The sequence below is a fragment of the Calcarisporiella thermophila genome, assembly GCF_041956535.1.
Source record: "Calcarisporiella thermophila strain CBS 279.70 unplaced genomic scaffold VTP21scaffold_30, whole genome shotgun sequence".
In the NCBI taxonomy this organism is placed as follows: Eukaryota; Fungi; Calcarisporiellomycota; class Calcarisporiellomycetes; order Calcarisporiellales; family Calcarisporiellaceae; genus Calcarisporiella; species Calcarisporiella thermophila.
This window is the reverse complement of record NW_027192220.1, coordinates 133,037-152,048: the sequence shown is the minus strand read 5'-3', so window position 1 is coordinate 152,048 and position 19,012 is coordinate 133,037. Positions and strand designations below refer to the sequence as shown.

The following is a 19,012-nucleotide window of genomic DNA, read 5'->3' as shown; positions in this document are numbered from 1 at the left end:
TAGAGTCTAAAACTAATCTCACCTTTAATGTCCGGGTGTGATTTGGTTGATCTTAAAAAGAAAAAAAAAAGAGAAAACAACATATAGGCGGAACTTCAAACTGATTATATTGGAATCGGATATATACAAAAATAGCTTGATGAGATCAATCCTAAATGAGGAAAAAAAATCACCCATTTTCAGAATGACGAGATTAATCTTAGCGAATAAGTAGTAAATTAAAAAATCGATATATATGATAGTTTTTATTTTCCCTCTAATTTACACGCTCGGTTCTTTTCTTAACTCAATGTGCCATTAAATGTTAGATAAGTTTTTTTTCTTCGAGATTTTACGGTTCTCTAAAATAATTGAAGATCAGAATTGTGAGTCCAAGCACCCGTGCTCTTCAAAAGCGTCGACCAACTTGTGGTTGAATCCAGTAAACATTCAATTTATATCTGATAAATACTGAAGCCTACGATACAAACTATTAGATGCCTTAAAAATAATACGTCAATACTTAGTAATAAATTGAAAGAATAATATCATTCCTATTCTAATTTTATAGATGAATATTCAGGGCAAGTATGTCAATATATTTTTGCCTTGCTCACAGCTTAAACATTTTAAAATTGGGAACAAGAAATGAATAATACTGCCAAGTAAAATTATTCAAGTTATTCTAAAGTTAGATATGCAAATTATTCCGTTTCCCATAGCCAATGCTCCTCAGATAATCCTCCAACAGCACCCACTCGATCCCTAGCTCCTTGTTTGATTCATATGGCTGTCGTTGCTGGGAAAACATCCAGTTGAAAAATTCAAATAAAACTGGATTCACTGGGCTTTCTGGAGGAATACTTTGAGGCGGTATATATCGGTATTCGTGCTTTATTCCCGTAACTATAGAGATGAAAAAAAGTCTGTCAGTTCAATCAAGGTAATTGAATGAAGACATTGGCATGTAGAAATAGTTAGAGAGATGTATACCTTTTGTTGCTATTTCTGCATATTCGTTGAATGTGTAACCCTTGCCAATTAGCGGTATTGTTTTTCCTAAATACTTATTTCTGTTTGAGATTATTTCAACGACTGCTTTCTGTTAATAGAATATAATCAGTTATTTACGTACACCATATGAGGGGCTTGAGAAAATGACCACCATGCTACTTACCCCAAGATCAACACTAACAGCCAACATTGGAATTTTGACATCAGGCTCGATGAAGTAAGATATATAAACCGTATCTCCTTCTTTTTTCAAAACTTGAAATGAAGTATCCCCGGCGATATTCTCATAATAAAATGCCACATCCACAAAGGTGGCCGGGAGTCCTATCTCTTTTACATACTCTTCTACTTGGTGCTTGTCATCAAACTCGTCGACTTTAAATTTTCCCTCAGACACTTGTTCTGAATTCACCAGGGTACTCCAAATGAAATGCTGTACCCCATTATTAAGGGCGGCATTTGCCATGTTTTTGCCCTGTCGTAATTCCTCGCCTACTTTCTGATTATTGGGGTCATAAGTGTTGGTAACTGCATAGACCGCGTAGGCTCCAGCGAAACACTGTTTCATCTCATCGAGGCTTGAAGCATCTCCTTTAACAACTTCAGCGCCCAGTGAAGCAAGCAATTTGGCTTGTTCCGAATTGGTATTTCGCGTGATTGCACGTACACTATATTCTCCCGTTTGCAGGAGAGCTCTTGCAACAGATCCGCCTAACGACAAAGAAAATGCGAAAAAGATTTAGCAAAGACTTGGAATAAACTTCCTATTCTATGTTAACGGTTTACCTTGCGATCCAGTTGCTCCAATTACTGCAACAATAGGCTTTGTCATCGGTTTGATTATTTCTGTCTGGTTGGTGTTATTGAGTAAAAGGTCTTTATCGAGCAATTTATATACTTATTAAAACTAGTGCATAATGCAATTTAGAATGGAAATAGCAGGATTAGTTGATCATTACTAATATCACATCAGTAAAGAAATTCTCCATATGCGGCGATGCGTATAATACTCTCAATATATGAATCACTGCTAATTTTGTACAAGAATTTCCGGAACTTATCTCTTATCCTAATTAGTAAACGGGGAATGACTTAGATCGATTTGTCATCGTTTAGAATTTCTTATTAATATTCACTAGTGAACTAGTTAGTTTTCGCGTTATAATGTTGAAATATTTCAATAACGTTGAGTAGTTAAGGCGTTAAAAATTACTGAACTATCCCATATAATAAACAATATACGGATATCAATAAAAAATATGTCTTAAGCTAATTCAGCTAATTTTTGGAATATTTATGGCTATGCTCTTAAATCCTACAAAAAAATTCAAAAGAAAAACACAAAGAGACATGTAGAAAAACAATGAATTGTTAATCATTTCTATATACTGTATATTTTTACAAACGGAAATTTAGAGAATATAAGAGAGAGGCCAGTAGTTTCTTTTGCTCCCGCTTACTCCTTTGTAATTTTTTTCATAGAATATTTTTTTTATTAAGATAGCCCATAATATATTTATAAGAATATCTCAATACAACACTTTCATTTAAATGTTCTCAGTACAATTGTATATAAAAAATATTTTGTAAAATTGATAATAAAGTATCACGCAAAATCGTTTCCATAGTTAATACTTTTCAAATAATCTTCTAACTCTAACCATTCTATCCCAAGCTCCTTTCTCGATTCAATGAGACCGGGAAGTTCTTCTTCACTCAATATCCCATCAAAAAATTCAAATAAATCAGGATTGAAGGGGAAATCCTTAGGATTAACATCCTTATGTGACAGAAAGCTATAAACGTGCTGAATGCCGGAAACTAGATAGAATAATATGAGCTCAGTAAGAACACAAAAAGCAAATTTAGAAGCTAAACGGTTATATACCTTTGGTTGCTATCTCGGCAAATTCAGTAAAAGTGTAGCTTTTTGCGCTAAGGTGCAGATATTTGCCTGCAAATTTTTCCTTGTTGGAAAGAATGGCAACCACAGCTTTCTGATCGAAATTCATTGATAAAATTAGGAGTGAGTTTATATGGATTATTGAAGTAAAAGGAGTACGCTGCTTACCCCAGTGTCAATGCTGGCCGCCAGCATTCCCACTTTATGGCTAGGCTGGATAAAGTTCTTGATATATACCGTGTCTCCTTTTTCAGACGTTGAAATTATATTGCTTTGAATGAAATTTTCATAGTAAGATCCAAGATTCACAAACGTCGCTGGGAGACCGATCTTTTTCACGTACTCCTCTACGCGCTCCTTAGCATCAAATTCCTCTACTTTGAACTTTCCCCCAGATGATTTCTCTATACTTATCAAGGTGCTCCAAATGTAATGTTGAACACCTTTAGCAAGCGCAGCATCTGCCATATTTTTTCCTTGACGGAATTCCTCTCCTTGTTTTTTATTATTCGGATCATACGGGTTGGTAACAGCATAAACAGCATAAGCTCCTGTGAAACACCGTCTCATATCCTCAATGCTTGATAAATTTCCTTTAACAACTTCGGCACCTTGAGTAGCAAGCTGCCTGGCTTTTTCAGAATCGGGGTTACGCGTGATAGCACGCACATGATACTTCCCCGTTTGTAGGAGAGCTCTTGCAACAGATCCGCCTAATATATTCAATTGAATAGAGAGTTCTCCCTAAGTTGAAGTTGCTTCACCACGATAGAAAATTACCTTGAGCTCCAGTAGCCCCTGCCACAACAACAATAGGTTTATCAGACATGACTGTTAATGTGTTTTAATGCAAGGAATATGTCCTAAAAACAAAAATGAACAAGACTAGTAAGCGTATTTATGATATTTAGAACGTGGTAATGAATTAGTTTGATTCGTATTAGTAAGGCCTTTATCCATCGTATTTCTAATCATTATTCATTAATTGTAATATTTTATCACAAGATTTAAATACGTAAGCCCCTCAAATATCCAAAAATCCTAGATATTTCGTATAATTACAAGGAATAACATATGGTCACTGAAACTAAGTTATGATCTGAATATAATATTTTATTAATATATAAATTATCGTAGTGTGTTTTTGTTACAGGTCATCCAGGTTAATCCCTGTATCCACTATCTTCGATTGCTTTCTTAAATCGCCTTCTAAAATTAAGGTCAGCAGGCCATCCAAATCATGAGGAAAACGAACTTGAAAGAAGTATAGCTCAATTGCATAATTGGCCTATATTCTTATTTAACACGTTTTGGTGAAATCTTAAAATAGTAGGATGCTTGACCAACATATATTATGGGAGAGCTGCCGGTTGCTATGCTTGCTAGATTATTCCATTTTAGCTCGCCTAACGCTAGAAAATTAAAAATTCAAAGCCTTCTTCTAAGCAATGATTGCTTTACCACTATCAAAACATAGGAAGAAACTCCGGTAATCCGACAACGAAGCTTATTGATAGGTCACAAAACAGAAAGTCAGTTTTTGGCAAAAGAATATTCTTTATATTCTCTTCCTTTAACATTGCCACCCAGCTGGTTTTGACCGAATTGAGCTAAGCCTTCTCATATTAGTATGATGTAAATTATTCCAGCATCGAAACATCTTTTTACATGCTTCGGCCGTCTCCGTGTTATGAGCCTCAAACATAATGCTCGGCAAAATCCGAGAAACTTTGACAAAGTGAAAGTAGGGTATAAATTAACATCACCTATAACTGCTTATCACATTCTATCTGCAATTCAACTCTTTATATAGTACTTAACATTTAAAAACAACTATCAATGCTATTTGTGCAATATCGTACAGGCACATGTCTTGTTAGCAAACTAGTTTTGCTCTGTATAACCCTTTTTATCTTAAAGGGTGTGGAGGGAGGGGTTATCAGACAAAATCAAGAAAAGACTCAGGTATTTGAACGTTTAAAGAACAATTATGTATTACACAGCCTGGAATAATTTTCGGTATTGTGAATAGACAGTACCAACGGTTTGTGATACTCCTCAATGCAAATATGCTGCTCAGTTATTTAAGGCAGCAATGGATCCTAGTGTTAATCCATGTGAAGATTTTCATAAATTTTCCTGTAATTTAAAAGAGCATTTGTCAGTTCTTTATATAACGTTTTAACCCCATTTGCATGCCTTAGGTGGTGGCTTCATTAGCTCAATAAACCTAACAGACGAAAAGCCCCTGGCAAGAATTCTGGACGAAAATCAAAATCGTACTAAAGTAAGCGTTCGTTAATATTGGTTCTGGGCTGACTTATTCAAATAATTTTATTGAATATATACTTAGAATTTCATAAATGATTTAATTACGGGCAAGTTTAATCCATCCAACCCGGTGAAAGGCTGGGAAAACGTTAATATCGACAAAAATGACGAGGATATCCTTGCCAAAGTACGTGGATTGTATAATGCATGTATAAATGGGAAGAGCGATCATCAAGGGGATCACCCGCTCGCGGTTCTATTTCAAAAAATTGCGGATGCTGCAGGCACAGAGATAAATTCAACTGCGCTTGGAACATTACTTGGTCAATTAGGAACGTATGGAATTAACCCCTTCTTTCAAACGACTATGAGTGCATATTTACCCGACCCGATCAACATGCTCAAGTTAGAACTACCAGATTTCCTTGTAAAAGATCCATTAAAGGACGGGGATGAGAGAGAACAAATAACTGCAATTGTCCAGAAGATCCAATCATTTTTTCCCGGTGTCATCAAACTTGAGTCATCCGTTGCTGTTGAGAATATTTTGGAAGTTAGGAATTTGTATAAATCACTTATTAAACAGATGTACGTGTTAATTTATTTGTTTCAACAAACTGGCACTTTGATTAATGACTCTTATCTTATAGACCACCAAGTTCCAATGAACTAGAATTTTACAGCACCCCTACGATCTCTGAACTATCCTCTCTATTCCCCGCTGTTAACTGGGAGGTATATCTTAAAGAGTTAATTCCAACGGGCACAAGTTTGCCGGAAAAAATCATCGTATATTACCCGAATATCTACCGAAATATCTCTAGCATGCTGGTTAACATGTCTTACTCAAAGTTCCAAGTATTCACTGCATTTGAAATTGCGGTCAAATTTTTAGACGTTCTTTTCACGCAGGACAACTCAACCTCTATCGAGCAGCAATGTATAGATTTCGCTGACAATCTAATGCTCCATGCGACTGGGAGATATTACGTTCTGTTCAATTCCGATAATGCAACTCGGACTCAAGTTTTAGCTTCTATGAAGCAGATTCAATATACATTTTTGGACCGGCTTAGTAAAATTACTTGGCTAGATGAAGTAACAAGAAAAAATGCAATTGAAAAGGTATTACTTTATCTTATGTTTTCAGTGTTGCTCCTATTCTCTAAAAACTTCAAAGTGACTAATTATTCATCTCTGTAGGTTAATAAGATGCATGAGACAGCGATTGTATCACAAGTTGATCCAGAAACTCTTTCTAGTCAGAGTATCCTGGAGCTCTATGCTCCTCTGAACGTCACTGAGGATCATATCATCAATAAATTAAACGCACTCATTTTTCTCACGCAACTATCTTTTTCCAGCCTGGGTAAACGCGTTAATCCACTTTCTTGGAAAGATCTAAGTGAATCAGATATGACTTTACACGACTATAACGCCTTTTATTCCGACAATGCCAATATGATGGCTGTCTTTGCTCGTAAGTAACCCAATTGTTTTCTTTTGAAAAATTATTTCCATAATAATCCAGATATTTTGATATTATTATTATCTTTTTTACTCAATTCAGCCATTTTGCAACACCCTTCTTTCGATCCAGCTTATCCGGATTATATTAAATATGGAGGTCCTTATGGTGTATTGGGGCATGAACTTATCGTAAGAACTTATTTATATTGAGAATTTTTCTGATTATATTTACCCTTTTTCCTTGCTTATAGCATGGTTTTGACAGTAAAGGAAAGAACTTCGATGGTGACGGTCGCTATCACAACTGGTGGTCAAACGAAACCTCAAAGATATACAATGAACGAGCATCGTGTTTTGTCAACCAGGTTAGGTTACATCTCCGTTATTTAGTATTGGCGATTTATTAAACAAGTTCATACACTTTGAATAGTATAATGAATACACACTGGCGACTATTGGAGAGAATGTTACCAGGGTAGATGGTTCACAAACCCTGAGCGAAAATATAGCAGATAATGGGGGTCTCGCACAGGCCTATAGCGCATGGGTGAAGATATCCCAAGCTGGCCAGGCTGATAACCGTTTGCTCCCAGGACTTGAAAACTTCACTCCAGAGCAAATGTTCTTTGTCGCCTTTGCAAATATGTGGTGTGAGGCAGCGACGCAAGAAAACAGATTAGCAAGTGTATGTATTTCATAATTCCAGCCTCTTGGATTAATATGTTAGATTGACCATTTTTGCCGGCATTTAGTATGCGACTGACGAACACGCTCCAAATGATGTCCGGATTAGAGGTGTAACAAGAAACAGCATCGAGTTCGCACAGGCGTTCAATTGTCCAGTACCAGAGAATCGGTGTGAAATTTGGTGATTATACACTTACACGTAATGATTTTCCAGCCACGATATTGCTTCAGAGATTATTTATTGTTCAAGTCATATAAGTACCAAACACAGTATTTATTCTTAAAAAGATTACATTAATGTGTCAACTATATACCTAAACTCCTTCATTGAAATTCCTTGTTCATCTATTAGAACGGTTTTGTGAAAGTACCGTCAATGCTGACAGCGCTTACTTTGAAATAGAGCAATTGTATGCACTTTATCGAAGGCTTATTTTTTAATGGCGACTATGATTAAACCAATAAAGATCATCAATTTTAACTCCTTTTGTGCCATAGCTTCCGTTAGTCACGATTTATAAATAGTGCCATCGACTCAAAATGTCCTACCATTTTCATGATAGAATAGTTGAAAAATAAATTAGCTTAAATTTGGAGGTTAAATAAAGGACTTCAGATATAATCGCGCGTCGTATTATTTAGTATATCGTTATATACGAGGATGCTTTAAAATTAGAATAAATATCAGTTGCCGATGTGATGGAATCCTATGAATGAGAAGAAAAAGACTAGCTATTTTTTGAGTAGTGCATAGACTGTCCAGTTAAGGTTTATATCATCGTCGACATCCTGTTCAGATACACATTTCAATTCGCTTAATGAATGATTACGGCAGATTTCATTTGGTGCATGAAATAATTGTAAATTTCGTTTGTTACAAAATGGTTAAATTGCCTCCCAATCATAGTCTCTTGTCGTCCCGGCAAGAGATTATGCTTACTTATCTGGAATTGCTAGAAAAACATGTCCACCGTGATATCATTAAATAGATTTAAAGAACTATTCTTTAACGTAAAATATATTTAGCATACCCTAGATTTAAGCTATTATCGGTAAGTTTGAAATTCTCTAAAATCAATTTTGATGCATGTAATACTTAAAATAGCCAAATTCGATTCAAAGAAGTTTGAGCAAATGTGCAACCTAAGTAAGCCACTTTTATGGTGGCAAGATATTTTCTTTTTATCCAATAAACGGCCTTGTCATCGTAAAGTATGGACTGCGGATGTAGACCGCAGTCTATTTTTCAATTGTCACTCTACTGTATTTTCGATCGCAAAAATGCAGACGGAGAAATACAAAAATAATCTTATAAATAGGGCATGCCCAACAAGATTTAGTAATGCTTCATGTACTAATACTTCGATGATGCATAATAAAATCACACCGGTAATTGTATAACTCTTTTAACGAACCAACACCGAACACTCTTCTTTTTACCCAGATGACGAAACTATCCCAGGGGAGTCGTCTTTCCGTTGCATGCAGATGGCATGAGAAACGGAGAGATTGACACGTAATTTATTATAAAAATACGAAGTTTTAAACTCTATATCGTTTTAAATATCGAATTTTATACGACTCTTGTGCTTAGGCTTATATTTCCACAACTATTTTGCTAATTTTTGATTATATTAGTCGGCTTTTAGTGACTCTAACGCCTTAAAATATTTTAAGAATTATTGAACACTCTTAATTCAATGATATGATTGTCACTATATAATTGTCGACGCAGACGCGTGACGTCCATAAGAATTATTCGCCGATCGGAGCTGTTGACCGTGCTTCTCATTTTTTTTTTCTGCAAAAGTTAACTTGTTCATTGCCTCATAGTTTTCATTGATTGTTAGTTAATCATCAATCGCGATCAGAGCAATCTAGGCTTAATCAAGAGGGAGAGAACAATAATAGACAGTGTTGTTTTGATATAGAAGGGGCTATTATTTGAACTTAATAATTCAAGTGGGCGAGGTGTTGCTCGCAAAGGGGAACCAACTCAAGTTACAAAAATGGTAGCTATCCTGGATGCATATGTGAAAGGTACACATGTGTGGTTAGGAGATGGTGAGGGTGGGTGGGTAGGTGCGCAGTTGCTGGCAAAGCAGGTCTGGCCTTCCGAAAATCGCGCGCAATTTGAAATTGAAGATGATACTGGAATGGTAAGTGCTATTCACTGGATGATATTATATGTGTGAAATTATGTACTTGGGTTAGAGAGAGAGAGCTGTTGCTTTTATATTACATTGGTGATTACAATTATCATTACGATTTTCTTTGAAGTTCGATGGCGAAAACCTGCCAACGCCATCTTATTTTCTTGAAGTGTTGACTACTTTACGGTTATTTAATGAATTGATATACACCTGCATATAGAGACATCGCCTTGTTTTGTCAATATCGGATCTTAGCAAGAATGATGTCAACATTTTACCCCCACTACGCAATCCTCCACATCTAGAATCAACCGATGACCTAACTCGCCTTGCCTATTTAAATGAACCCTCAAGTATATTGGACATTTTTTTTATATCCAATATCTCTTAGCTAACCACTTGTAATGTATTATAATTATTCTTTAGTATTACACACAATTCAAACAAGATACGCCGAAGGAAATATCTATACCTACTCCGGAATCGTCCTAATTGCCGTGAACCCGTTTGAACATGTAAAGCTCTATGAATCTGACATGGTCCACGCGTATTCAGGAGGAAAACGAGAGGATCTACCGCCTCATTTATTTGCTATTGCGGAAGATGCTTACCGGTGTATGATACGTGAGGATAAAAATCAAACCATCATTGTATCGGGTGAAAGGTAACCTGCCAAATCAGTGCCTATATTTAGTATTTTTATTGAAAGTTTGGCATTTCAATATTTTTAGTGGTGCTGGTAAAACAGTTAGTGCAAAATACATAATGCGATATTTTGCAACTGCTGAAAATCATGGAAAGGCAAGATCAATCCAAAAAATTTCCATAAAAGCCGAAAGAGACTCGAGCGGAATGACAAAGGTAGAAGAGCAAATACTTGGTAAGGATGTACTTAAATATTTAATCGTATTTTTTCTAATGCACTTAATATTGATGCCAAAATCTACACTAGCTACTAACCCAATCATGGAGGCCTTCGGAAACGCCAAGACAACAAGAAACGATAATAGCTCGCGATTTGGCAAATTCATTGAGGTATTATTAAATGGCTTCTATCTGACTTATTTTTATTTGCATTGAATGTTTTTCATCTATTTTTCTGGTGTGAAGATACAATTTGACAAAGATGCGAATATCATCGGAGCAAAGATTAAAACATATCTTTTGGAGCGATCTCGATTAGTATACCAACCAGAATTTGAGCGCAATTATCATGTTTTCTACCAGGTGACATATTCAGAGTAGTTTGTGAATCTTCGAAGTTGCTGACTTTTTTATGTGTAGTTGTGTGCCGGTGCTACACCAGATGAGAAGGAAATTTTTCATCTCTCCACATACAACCACTTTTATTATCTCAATCAGGGCGGGGTCGGAACTATCAGCGGAGTCGATGACGCATATGAATTTCAGGTTACACGTCATGCTCTTTCTACCATCGGTATCTCGCTCGAACTTCAGCATTCGATATTTCAATTGCTAGCAGCATTACTTCATGTGGGGAATATACAGATTGGTGGACGTGGAGAAGCCTCCGTTTCTGAAGATGATTCCCATTTAATACACGCAGCACAATTACTTGGCGTGGATGCAGGCGAGTTTCGTCGCTGGATAGTGCGCCGGCAGATTGCGACTCGTTCGGAACGAATTGTGACGAATTTACAACCTGCGCAAGCCATGGTTGTACGTGATTCGGTTGTAAAGTATGTATATGCTCATGTATTTGAGTGGTTAGTCCTAGTGGTCAACGAGAGTTTGGCAGAGCATCATCGCCGTGGTGGAGATCGCGCAAAATCATTCATTGGAGTGTTGGATATATATGGTTTTGAACACTTTAAGAAAAACTCGTTTGAACAGTTGTGCATTAATTATGCTAATGAAAAACTTCAACAGGAGGTGAATAATTTTAACCTCTGCGTTTTTAGAAGAAAGCTAACATTTATGGATTATAGTTTAATCAGCGGGTTTTGAGGTTAGAACAAGAGGTATCGTACTTGTTTTTGAATATCAGTGTATAGTTTCAAGTTTTAAGCTAAAATTTTCTCCATATTTAGGAATATATTCGTGAGAATATCGACTGGACAATGATTGAATACAGTGACAACGAACCGTGCCTTGAAATGATTGAAGGCAAACTTGGGATACTCTCATTGCTTGACGAGGAGTCGCGTATGCCATCAGGCTCAGACCACAGTCTGTGTATGAAGCTCTATCAACAATTTAATTTGCCAAGCCATGCTCGCTACTTTCAGAAACCGCGTTTCAGTGGTAATGCATTTACAATATCACACTATGCCTATGATGTTACATACGATGCAGAGGGTTTCCTCGAAAAGAATCGAGACACACTACCAGAAGAGCATTTGGCTATGCTCCAAGCTACCAAGTTTGAATTTTTACGAGAAGTTTTATCAAAAACCATCTCATCTACTTCACCTACGGTAAAACTAGAAATGATTTTTACGAGCTATTCATCGTTGTATTTGACAGCACATATCCTCTCATAAATAGGACTCGAGTTCAAAAAGAGCCAGTATTGCACTCAAAAAACCCACGCTCAGCTCAATTTTTAAAGCTTCTCTTATCGGACTGATGGATGCCATCCGCGCCACCAACGTACACTATGTGAGATGTGTCAAGCCCAACGAGCAGAAATCCGCCTGGAATTTTAACCCAGTGATGGTGCTTGATCAATTGCGCGCTTGCGGAGTACTGGAGACAGTTCGCATAAGTTGTGCAGGATACCCTGTACGATGGACATTTGAGGAGTTTACGGACAGGTAGATTTTCATATTGCCATTTTCGACCTGTATTCATTTAATTTGTTATGGCTTCTTTTCGGTTTACTTTACTAGATTTTATATGTTTCTTCCGCCTGAACAGCGAAGCCGAGATATGCAAGAGAGCCTGTCCCGAATACTTGATGCAACTGGCCTGCGCAAAGATGGTCAATATCAATTAGGTAGCACAAAAATATTTTTTCGCTCCCACCAGATAGCGATGCTTGAGGGTAGACGCGTCGAGCTTCTGAACTCGAAAGCTACAATCATTCAGAAGAACGTTCTTGCATTTTTAGCCAGACGCCGGTTCGTCCTTATGCGTGAACTTGCTCTTCGATTACAGTGCGTTGCGCGGCGACGCTCTGCGCAGAAACGTTTAGTTTTAGTTAAAATTAATTTCGCAGCCACAACTATTCAGCGAATTTGGCGCGGCTACACGGCCTGGAAGCGGTACACTGGTATCCGCCGGGCGACCATTCAGCTACAGGCAGCAGCCCGTAGATGGATTCAGCGCAGGCATTATTCAATAATGCGAAGAGTACGAGCTGCCATTATTATTCAGACTGCTTATAGAGCGTGGGCTGCACGGAGAAACTATGCTCGTACCCAAGGAAGATTAATTGAACCGGCCGCACAAAAACAAACTTCTCAGCGAGTTTGCCGGACTAACGAGGGCGTGTTGTCAGCTCAGCGCTATCGGGAAGCATCCGAGAGGCGTCGGCGCCGACTTCAATCAGATCAACTTGATATACAACGCATGATGGTCAATAGCAATGGGCGCCTTGAATCTCGTGTTCGTTCATGGATTGATAAATGTGAGCGGGTTGAGCGTGCGTATCGTGCGACAGAAGAAGCATATAATATAGCCAGTCCTAGGTCCTCGCGTTCAGATTTTGCGCACTACAATAACCGTCGCCCAGACACTCCCGATAGCATAAGTAGCGTGGATACATCTGCTTCACTTTTAGATATGGCACTGGGAGCACACGATGAGGAACTAGTGAGATTAACGGTTGAACTTCAAAGGAAAGAACGGGAGCTTGCACGATTACAACAATTACTGCCGCCCCATCAAGACCTATCTACTCGCCCGAGGTCACTAGTAAATGGCGATGGCACCGTAGAGGGAATGATGCGTTTAAGAAAAGACATCACACGGTTGAAAGCGGAGCTTTCAATCAGTGGTTATCGGAGGCGACACGCAAGAGCAAGTGATCTAGCATCTGCAAGGCCATCTGTTCCAACATTAAGTTCACCTAACTCAGAGTTGACAGGATTTTCCCACTGCCAGGCCAGGAAAAGTGCTTCTAATAACAAGCAGCAGCTTTCACGTCGACACACGGTTGTTCATCCAATCCATAAGGTCGGAGAACTTATAACACCTTCATTATCACTTGTGACACACACAAGTGTTAGACGCGCATCCATCTCTAGTATTCCCATTAACGCAGTATTACTTTCTCCCGCATCTACTGGCCGCCATGATCCTGCTTTTCTCGCATTGAAATATTGGATCAGAGATGGATTTGCCCAACTGCGCGATGACATACTGAATCTTGTACGCACACCCTACTGTATCTCTGCTTCGAGTGAATCCTCAAATCTTCCCCAGTTACTTTTTCCAGTACATGTAATCGCGAAATGTGTGACCAGACTCTGGCTGCTAGGCTATGAAGAGTATGCACAGATGTTGCTTAATGATACAACCGTTGCAATCAAAGAAGAATGTTTACGAAAGCGTGGTAAAGAGGCCATCCTTGTAAATGTATATTGGCTACGCAATGTGCTTGAACTCCACTCACTAGCTGGCTCTTCGCAAACTCCCATGTTTCCGGCAGCCAAACGCGAACTTCGTAGATTGGTCACACGAGTTTATAGCATACTTGTGATTGCACTAAAACGATGGTTACAGCCATACGTCATCCCCGCCGTCGTTGAGTCACAGTCTTTTATTCATATAGATAAGGGCCGATCAACCGGTGCAATAACTAACTCGTCCAACACTAAGTCCAGCCAGGCAACCATGGATGACTTTTTAGAATCTCTTGAATGGATGTGGCAAATGATTCGGAAATTCTTCCTTGATGCGGTGGCCCGCCAGCTATGCGATGAGATTTTAGGTCTCGTGGGCGTATGCACCTTTAACGATGTAATTAAACGGGAAGGATTTTGTTCTTGGAAACGCGCAATGCAGATCCAAACAAATATACAGCGACTTGTTGCCTGGTGTAGATCTCATGGGATCGGAACTGCAGCTGGGCATCTTGAACATGTCACTCAGGCAGCAAAAATGTTACAGCTAAAGATGGTTACGCTTGATGATATTAAGATCATCAGTGATGTGTGCTGGGCATTATCACCTGCACAAATCTTTCGGCTTGCCGTCAATTACCACGCAGAGGACTATGAAAAACCTGTAGGAAGAGAGATACTGGAAGCGTTAAAGGCAAGAGTTCTGCCTGGAGATGCTGTGCTACTCCCTGCCGTGTCCGCAGAATGCTTGGTAGTGCCCTTTGAGGTGCCTGAGATGACAACCCATTTATCCCACGAGGCGGAAAGTGAGGAAGAAGAAGTAGAGGTGATCATGAAGGGACTACGGAATGTAGGAAAACTCTTCTTTCTTTGGCGAATGATTCGGCCACAGAAGGAAGATCATGCGGTTACTCGTACGGGCTGGAATGGGAACATCTCGGTGGAGGTGAATGGGGAGAAGAAGTTGGGAAGGTGATTTCGTCTGCATGTGTTTCATTTTATTTAGAAAACTATTATCTCGGCATACTAATATCGTTTTATTTTTTGATTTACTGCGCTTAATTTTGCTTTTCATGTTGTTATATATTTTAAGCACATTAAATGGATTGTTTTTTTTTTCTTGGAAATAATAATATCATTTCTCATTGCTAAAAAAAGTCGAAAGTTGCCATCATGTTCAATCAGAACCGGAATATTGGCATCCGTTTATCGAATATCATTAAATGAGATTAGAAAATACAAGAATATAGCATAGTAGAATCATTCGATCTAAATTTGTAAGGAATGAATGCCGCGCTCTAATACCGGTTAACGTTGGGTCCGAGCTTATGAGTCAATGAAAAGTAAGCGTAGTCGGTGTCGTTTTTTTCTCCGATCTTAATCGTATAATATTCTTCACTAAGCATAGCCTCCAGAGTAAAATCGGGAACGTTAGCTAGCTTTTGCGAGAGAAGAGAAATGCTTCCCTCCCATTTAGCTTGGATATCTTCGGTAACCAGCTGTGCCGGAGAGATACCAATACAAGAAAATGGCTTGAGGAACGCTCTTAATTTTTCTTTGTTTTCAGTTGGGATGTGGGAGTGGATTTCTGCGCAGCCTGCTTGGGAAATGTCCGGCATAATAACCTACATTAAATCAAGTTAGATTATTATTATATTTTCAATGCTTTCCATTTCCTAGTACACAACTGTTTGGCTCGCTGTTTTGCTTTAGAAAACGCAAAATCTATCTATGAAGCTTCATATATACAAATATTTACCTTGTGTGAAATCGAGTCTAGTGTCTATATAATAGATGAAGAGAATAAATTAGCATTATAGATTATTTAGAATATCATCCATTGCCAATAAAGATTTTACCGACTTATATATATGCGCGTAAAAACAGATCAGCCCATAAACAAGAAGAAGAATAGCAATAATCAGAGTGGCGATGCATCGAGAACTTCTTTTGCTTGTTCCTGGAGATCTCTGGCTATCTGGGGATGCGTTGAGATTTTCCTTCTCATATTCCTTTAGCATTTCATTAAAGATATCTGCCGTATCCATTGTGAAAGGAGGGGGAAAAAATTGCTATTCAAAATTTCTTCCACTACCGCAAAATTTATAATTTATATAGCTGTAGATATTTACACAAGTACAAACATTAAGTTTACGAATAGAAACGCACATTAGGATCCGTGGAAGATAAAAACAGAAAAGCAAATTTAAGATTTATAGCAGCTGATGAGTACAAGACACCAAGGTTAGAGAAATATATGTACAGCAAGAATACCTAACCGAGGAAGGAAAAATTCAATCAAGTTGTCGACTGTGTTCGTATTTCTTGAAGCTTATCTTCATGTTGCTGTTTGTCGTATCTGCTAGCATTCTTTCTACGCCCTTGTTATGAATTCATCTCTTTTTCTCTAGCGTTTGAATGCATAGTAAAGGATCGCAGCATAAATTCCCTGTGATCTCTAGAGGGGTAGAGAGTATCGCTTCTTTTTTAAGGAAATTGACTAACACCTTTTGCTTTTAGAGACAGTTTTATTTCGAAACCATATTGAGCATATTCACAATGGTTTAAGCAAGTGGTAATATTGTGAATTTGCCCATAAACTTCCCATTTTCTCCCCACTTGGTGTATGATCGCATAAATGATATTTCAAAGATAGCTAAATCAATCGTTGTTAGTTGAAACTACACATACATGTGCTAGCGTTTTATGGGAAATTATAAAATAAAAAGATACGCGAAAAAATTGGAATGAGCATTGAAAAAGCGTATTGTAAAAAAAAACGTATTTAAGTGCTTCTCAATATTCTTTGACTCTAGATCCGACAAGAATATTGTCAGTGAAGACTGCATTATTCGAATCGCAATTCAAAAGAATGTTTGGCAGTTAAAAAGAGGTTAGGCATAAATGAGACTCCTCTGCTCTCATAGAGAGATCCGTCAACGTGCATACTCCCATATACATCATCGAAAACATTTTGTATTATGACTAGATCTTTACCAGGGGGGCCAACATATGCTGACCCATCTAAGTCCCAAGCTGTTACAGTAAAGGCACCACGGAAATATTTGCGGGATACTTTCATTTCCACGATATTTCCCTGGACCGAATAGTACGCATCATGGCCTGGGAATGGACCAACTCCCAGCTTCAATATGGTCCCAGATATCTGGCACTGATTAGTAGTAATGGAATTCATATCCACACTACCACGCTTTATATCGACAGATAAATTATTCAATTTAAGATCCTATTTAGTGAATTCATTAGTATTTAATCTCACAAGTAAAATTATTCATTCATGCCTTAGCTACAACGTTGCTTCTAAATGAGTACAATGTCAACATTCCCATCTGTAGTTCGCTAATATCAAAATCGCCATTAGGGAATACAATCTTAAGGCTTTTTGCATTCTCCGGAACCAGTATCGTAATGTTAACATTAACGCATGAATCCTTGAAGTCTAATATGTCTGTAGTGACATTGAGATTGTAACTCGTCTCAGTGATATTGGTGTTAATCTTTATTTGATTATGAAGTGCATCATTGCTGACATATGGACTTATTGAGATTTTGCCACGAGCGCCATCGCTCGATTTCTTGATAGTGACTTTGCCACCCTATTGGAATATAGATGTTAATGGCTCATATACGAAGCGTTCCAGACAACACTTACTCCAACCAAACAGCCCACATTGATGGTAACATTAGATTGCTCGATACTATACACATAGTCAGCCTCACGATTCCAAGGGATTGAAGCAGAACATTTCTCTCGTAATATTTTGGATTTAGCTCTAGAACCTCCCCACAGAGCTATATCTCTTAAATCTCTGCCGGTAAAGCATCTTGGAAACCATTCTTCATCGTAGATTATGTCCCAATTTCTGGCTGGCTATCAAAGCAGTGCAGCAAGATTACTATTAAAATTCCAATAACCAAGTCTAGAGAATTATTATACCTTATAGTTTGCGTAATTTTGGAAATAGATCACGCTTGACACTACAAGTACTAAAATAAATGCAACAACTAAGGCGATCCGAGGACGTGTTATACGACGCTTGGGACTAATGTTAGGAGATGGAGATGATTTATTGTCCTCCTTTGCATATTCAGGCAACGCTTCAAAATTAGTCGACATTTTTGATTGAGATTGAGCAATTTCTAGGAAAAATGAATATACAAACCTGCACCTGAACTATGTCACAACACGTAACTACTGTTGTTGAAACGTTTTAAGTTATAGCTGTTGAGGCGAAGTATGGAACAGTACCAAACCTAAAGGTGTAGAACTTTGAACTTTTTATGGTACAAATTTTATAGCAATACAAATAAACTTTAATGGAGCATCTACCTGGCTTCTTACACCTTTCTCCTCATGTTTTCGAAAAATGATAGATTTTTGGACACTCTAGGGGCAGCAGGCATGGATGACAGATAATCACTGTGAAATCTCGTCACTCATATATTTCAAAGCTGAATTGGAATCATTTAAAATGGCGTACAACATTTATCATTTATTTATCTTAACATTTATTTCATATTAAATCATTCCAAATTTGATATGAATAAAATAGAGCTGAAAAATTACGTAGGAAAATAATGCCTACATTAGCCTTGATATTACCCCTATAGTCTTTCAAAGACAAATTTGTCATCTGCAGACCGGCTATTTCAAAATTAGCGTTTGGAAAATCTACCCGTAGAGATTTCGCATTTTCTGGAACAAGAATAGTCATGTCAACATTAGCGCATGAGTCAAGGAATTCGACTATTTCTGCAGCAGCTTTTATATCGTAATTGGCTTGAGTTTCATTAATATCGATTTTTACTTATTTATGAAGCTCTTCATGGTTAGCACGCACGCTGAAAGAGACACTCCCTACAAAAAATTCCAATAAAGGAAATGGTTAAAAAACCTATAGAAATCGTAGGGCTGTGAAAACATATAGAATCGCGAACCAGACCTTTATGATTTCTTTATGTAACCTTTATGATTTCTTATTCAA

The 19,012-nt window shown here is 37.8% G+C and overlaps 7 protein-coding genes across 7 annotated transcripts; 2 read left to right on the top strand and 5 right to left on the bottom strand.

Annotated features, from left to right (window-relative positions):
* Positions 1-670: 670 nt before the first annotated feature.
* VTP21DRAFT_7492 (uncharacterized protein) lies at positions 671-1,825 on the bottom strand (the record flags this gene model as incomplete). The annotated part of the gene is made up of 4 exons (XM_069398239.1): positions 671-885; positions 973-1,081; positions 1,157-1,704; positions 1,780-1,825. The coding sequence occupies 4 exons, from the start codon at positions 1,823-1,825 to the stop codon at positions 671-673; spliced, it is 918 nt and encodes a 305-aa protein (XP_069246490.1).
* Positions 1,826-2,599: 774 nt separating this feature from the next.
* On the bottom strand, positions 2,600-3,725 carry VTP21DRAFT_7491 (uncharacterized protein; the record flags this gene model as incomplete). Its single annotated transcript, XM_069398238.1, has 4 exons — positions 2,600-2,814; positions 2,882-2,990; positions 3,065-3,609; positions 3,677-3,725. 4 exons carry the CDS (start codon positions 3,723-3,725, stop codon positions 2,600-2,602), a joined length of 918 nt encoding a protein of 305 aa, XP_069246489.1.
* Positions 3,726-4,735: 1,010 nt separating this feature from the next.
* VTP21DRAFT_7490 (uncharacterized protein) lies at positions 4,736-7,509 on the top strand (the record flags this gene model as incomplete). Its single annotated transcript, XM_069398237.1, has 10 exons — positions 4,736-4,861; positions 4,929-5,037; positions 5,101-5,183; positions 5,250-5,755; positions 5,818-6,292; positions 6,371-6,647; positions 6,738-6,826; positions 6,889-7,002; positions 7,068-7,322; positions 7,390-7,509. 10 exons carry the CDS (start codon positions 4,736-4,738, stop codon positions 7,507-7,509), a joined length of 2,154 nt encoding a protein of 717 aa, XP_069246488.1.
* Positions 7,510-9,333: 1,824 nt separating this feature from the next.
* On the top strand, positions 9,334-14,982 carry VTP21DRAFT_7489 (uncharacterized protein; the record flags this gene model as incomplete). The annotated part of the gene is made up of 11 exons (XM_069398235.1): positions 9,334-9,483; positions 9,698-9,830; positions 9,904-10,141; positions 10,209-10,357; positions 10,430-10,512; positions 10,588-10,704; positions 10,762-11,370; positions 11,427-11,459; positions 11,529-11,915; positions 11,986-12,254; positions 12,330-14,982. The coding sequence occupies 11 exons, from the start codon at positions 9,334-9,336 to the stop codon at positions 14,980-14,982; spliced, it is 4,821 nt and encodes a 1,606-aa protein (XP_069246487.1).
* Positions 14,983-15,304: 322 nt separating this feature from the next.
* Positions 15,305-15,625, bottom strand: VTP21DRAFT_7488 (uncharacterized protein; the record flags this gene model as incomplete). The annotated part of the gene is made up of 1 exon (XM_069398234.1): positions 15,305-15,625. The coding sequence occupies one exon, from the start codon at positions 15,623-15,625 to the stop codon at positions 15,305-15,307; it is 321 nt and encodes a 106-aa protein (XP_069246486.1).
* A 1,229-nt stretch (positions 15,626-16,854) lies between these two features.
* Positions 16,855-17,202, bottom strand: VTP21DRAFT_7487 (uncharacterized protein; the record flags this gene model as incomplete). The annotated part of the gene is made up of 1 exon (XM_069398233.1): positions 16,855-17,202. One exon carries the CDS (start codon positions 17,200-17,202, stop codon positions 16,855-16,857), a length of 348 nt encoding a protein of 115 aa, XP_069246485.1.
* A 100-nt stretch (positions 17,203-17,302) lies between these two features.
* On the bottom strand, positions 17,303-18,144 carry VTP21DRAFT_7486 (uncharacterized protein; the record flags this gene model as incomplete). The annotated part of the gene is made up of 3 exons (XM_069398232.1): positions 17,303-17,623; positions 17,680-17,898; positions 17,965-18,144. The coding sequence occupies 3 exons, from the start codon at positions 18,142-18,144 to the stop codon at positions 17,303-17,305; spliced, it is 720 nt and encodes a 239-aa protein (XP_069246484.1).
* Positions 18,145-19,012: the final 868 nt, after the last annotated feature.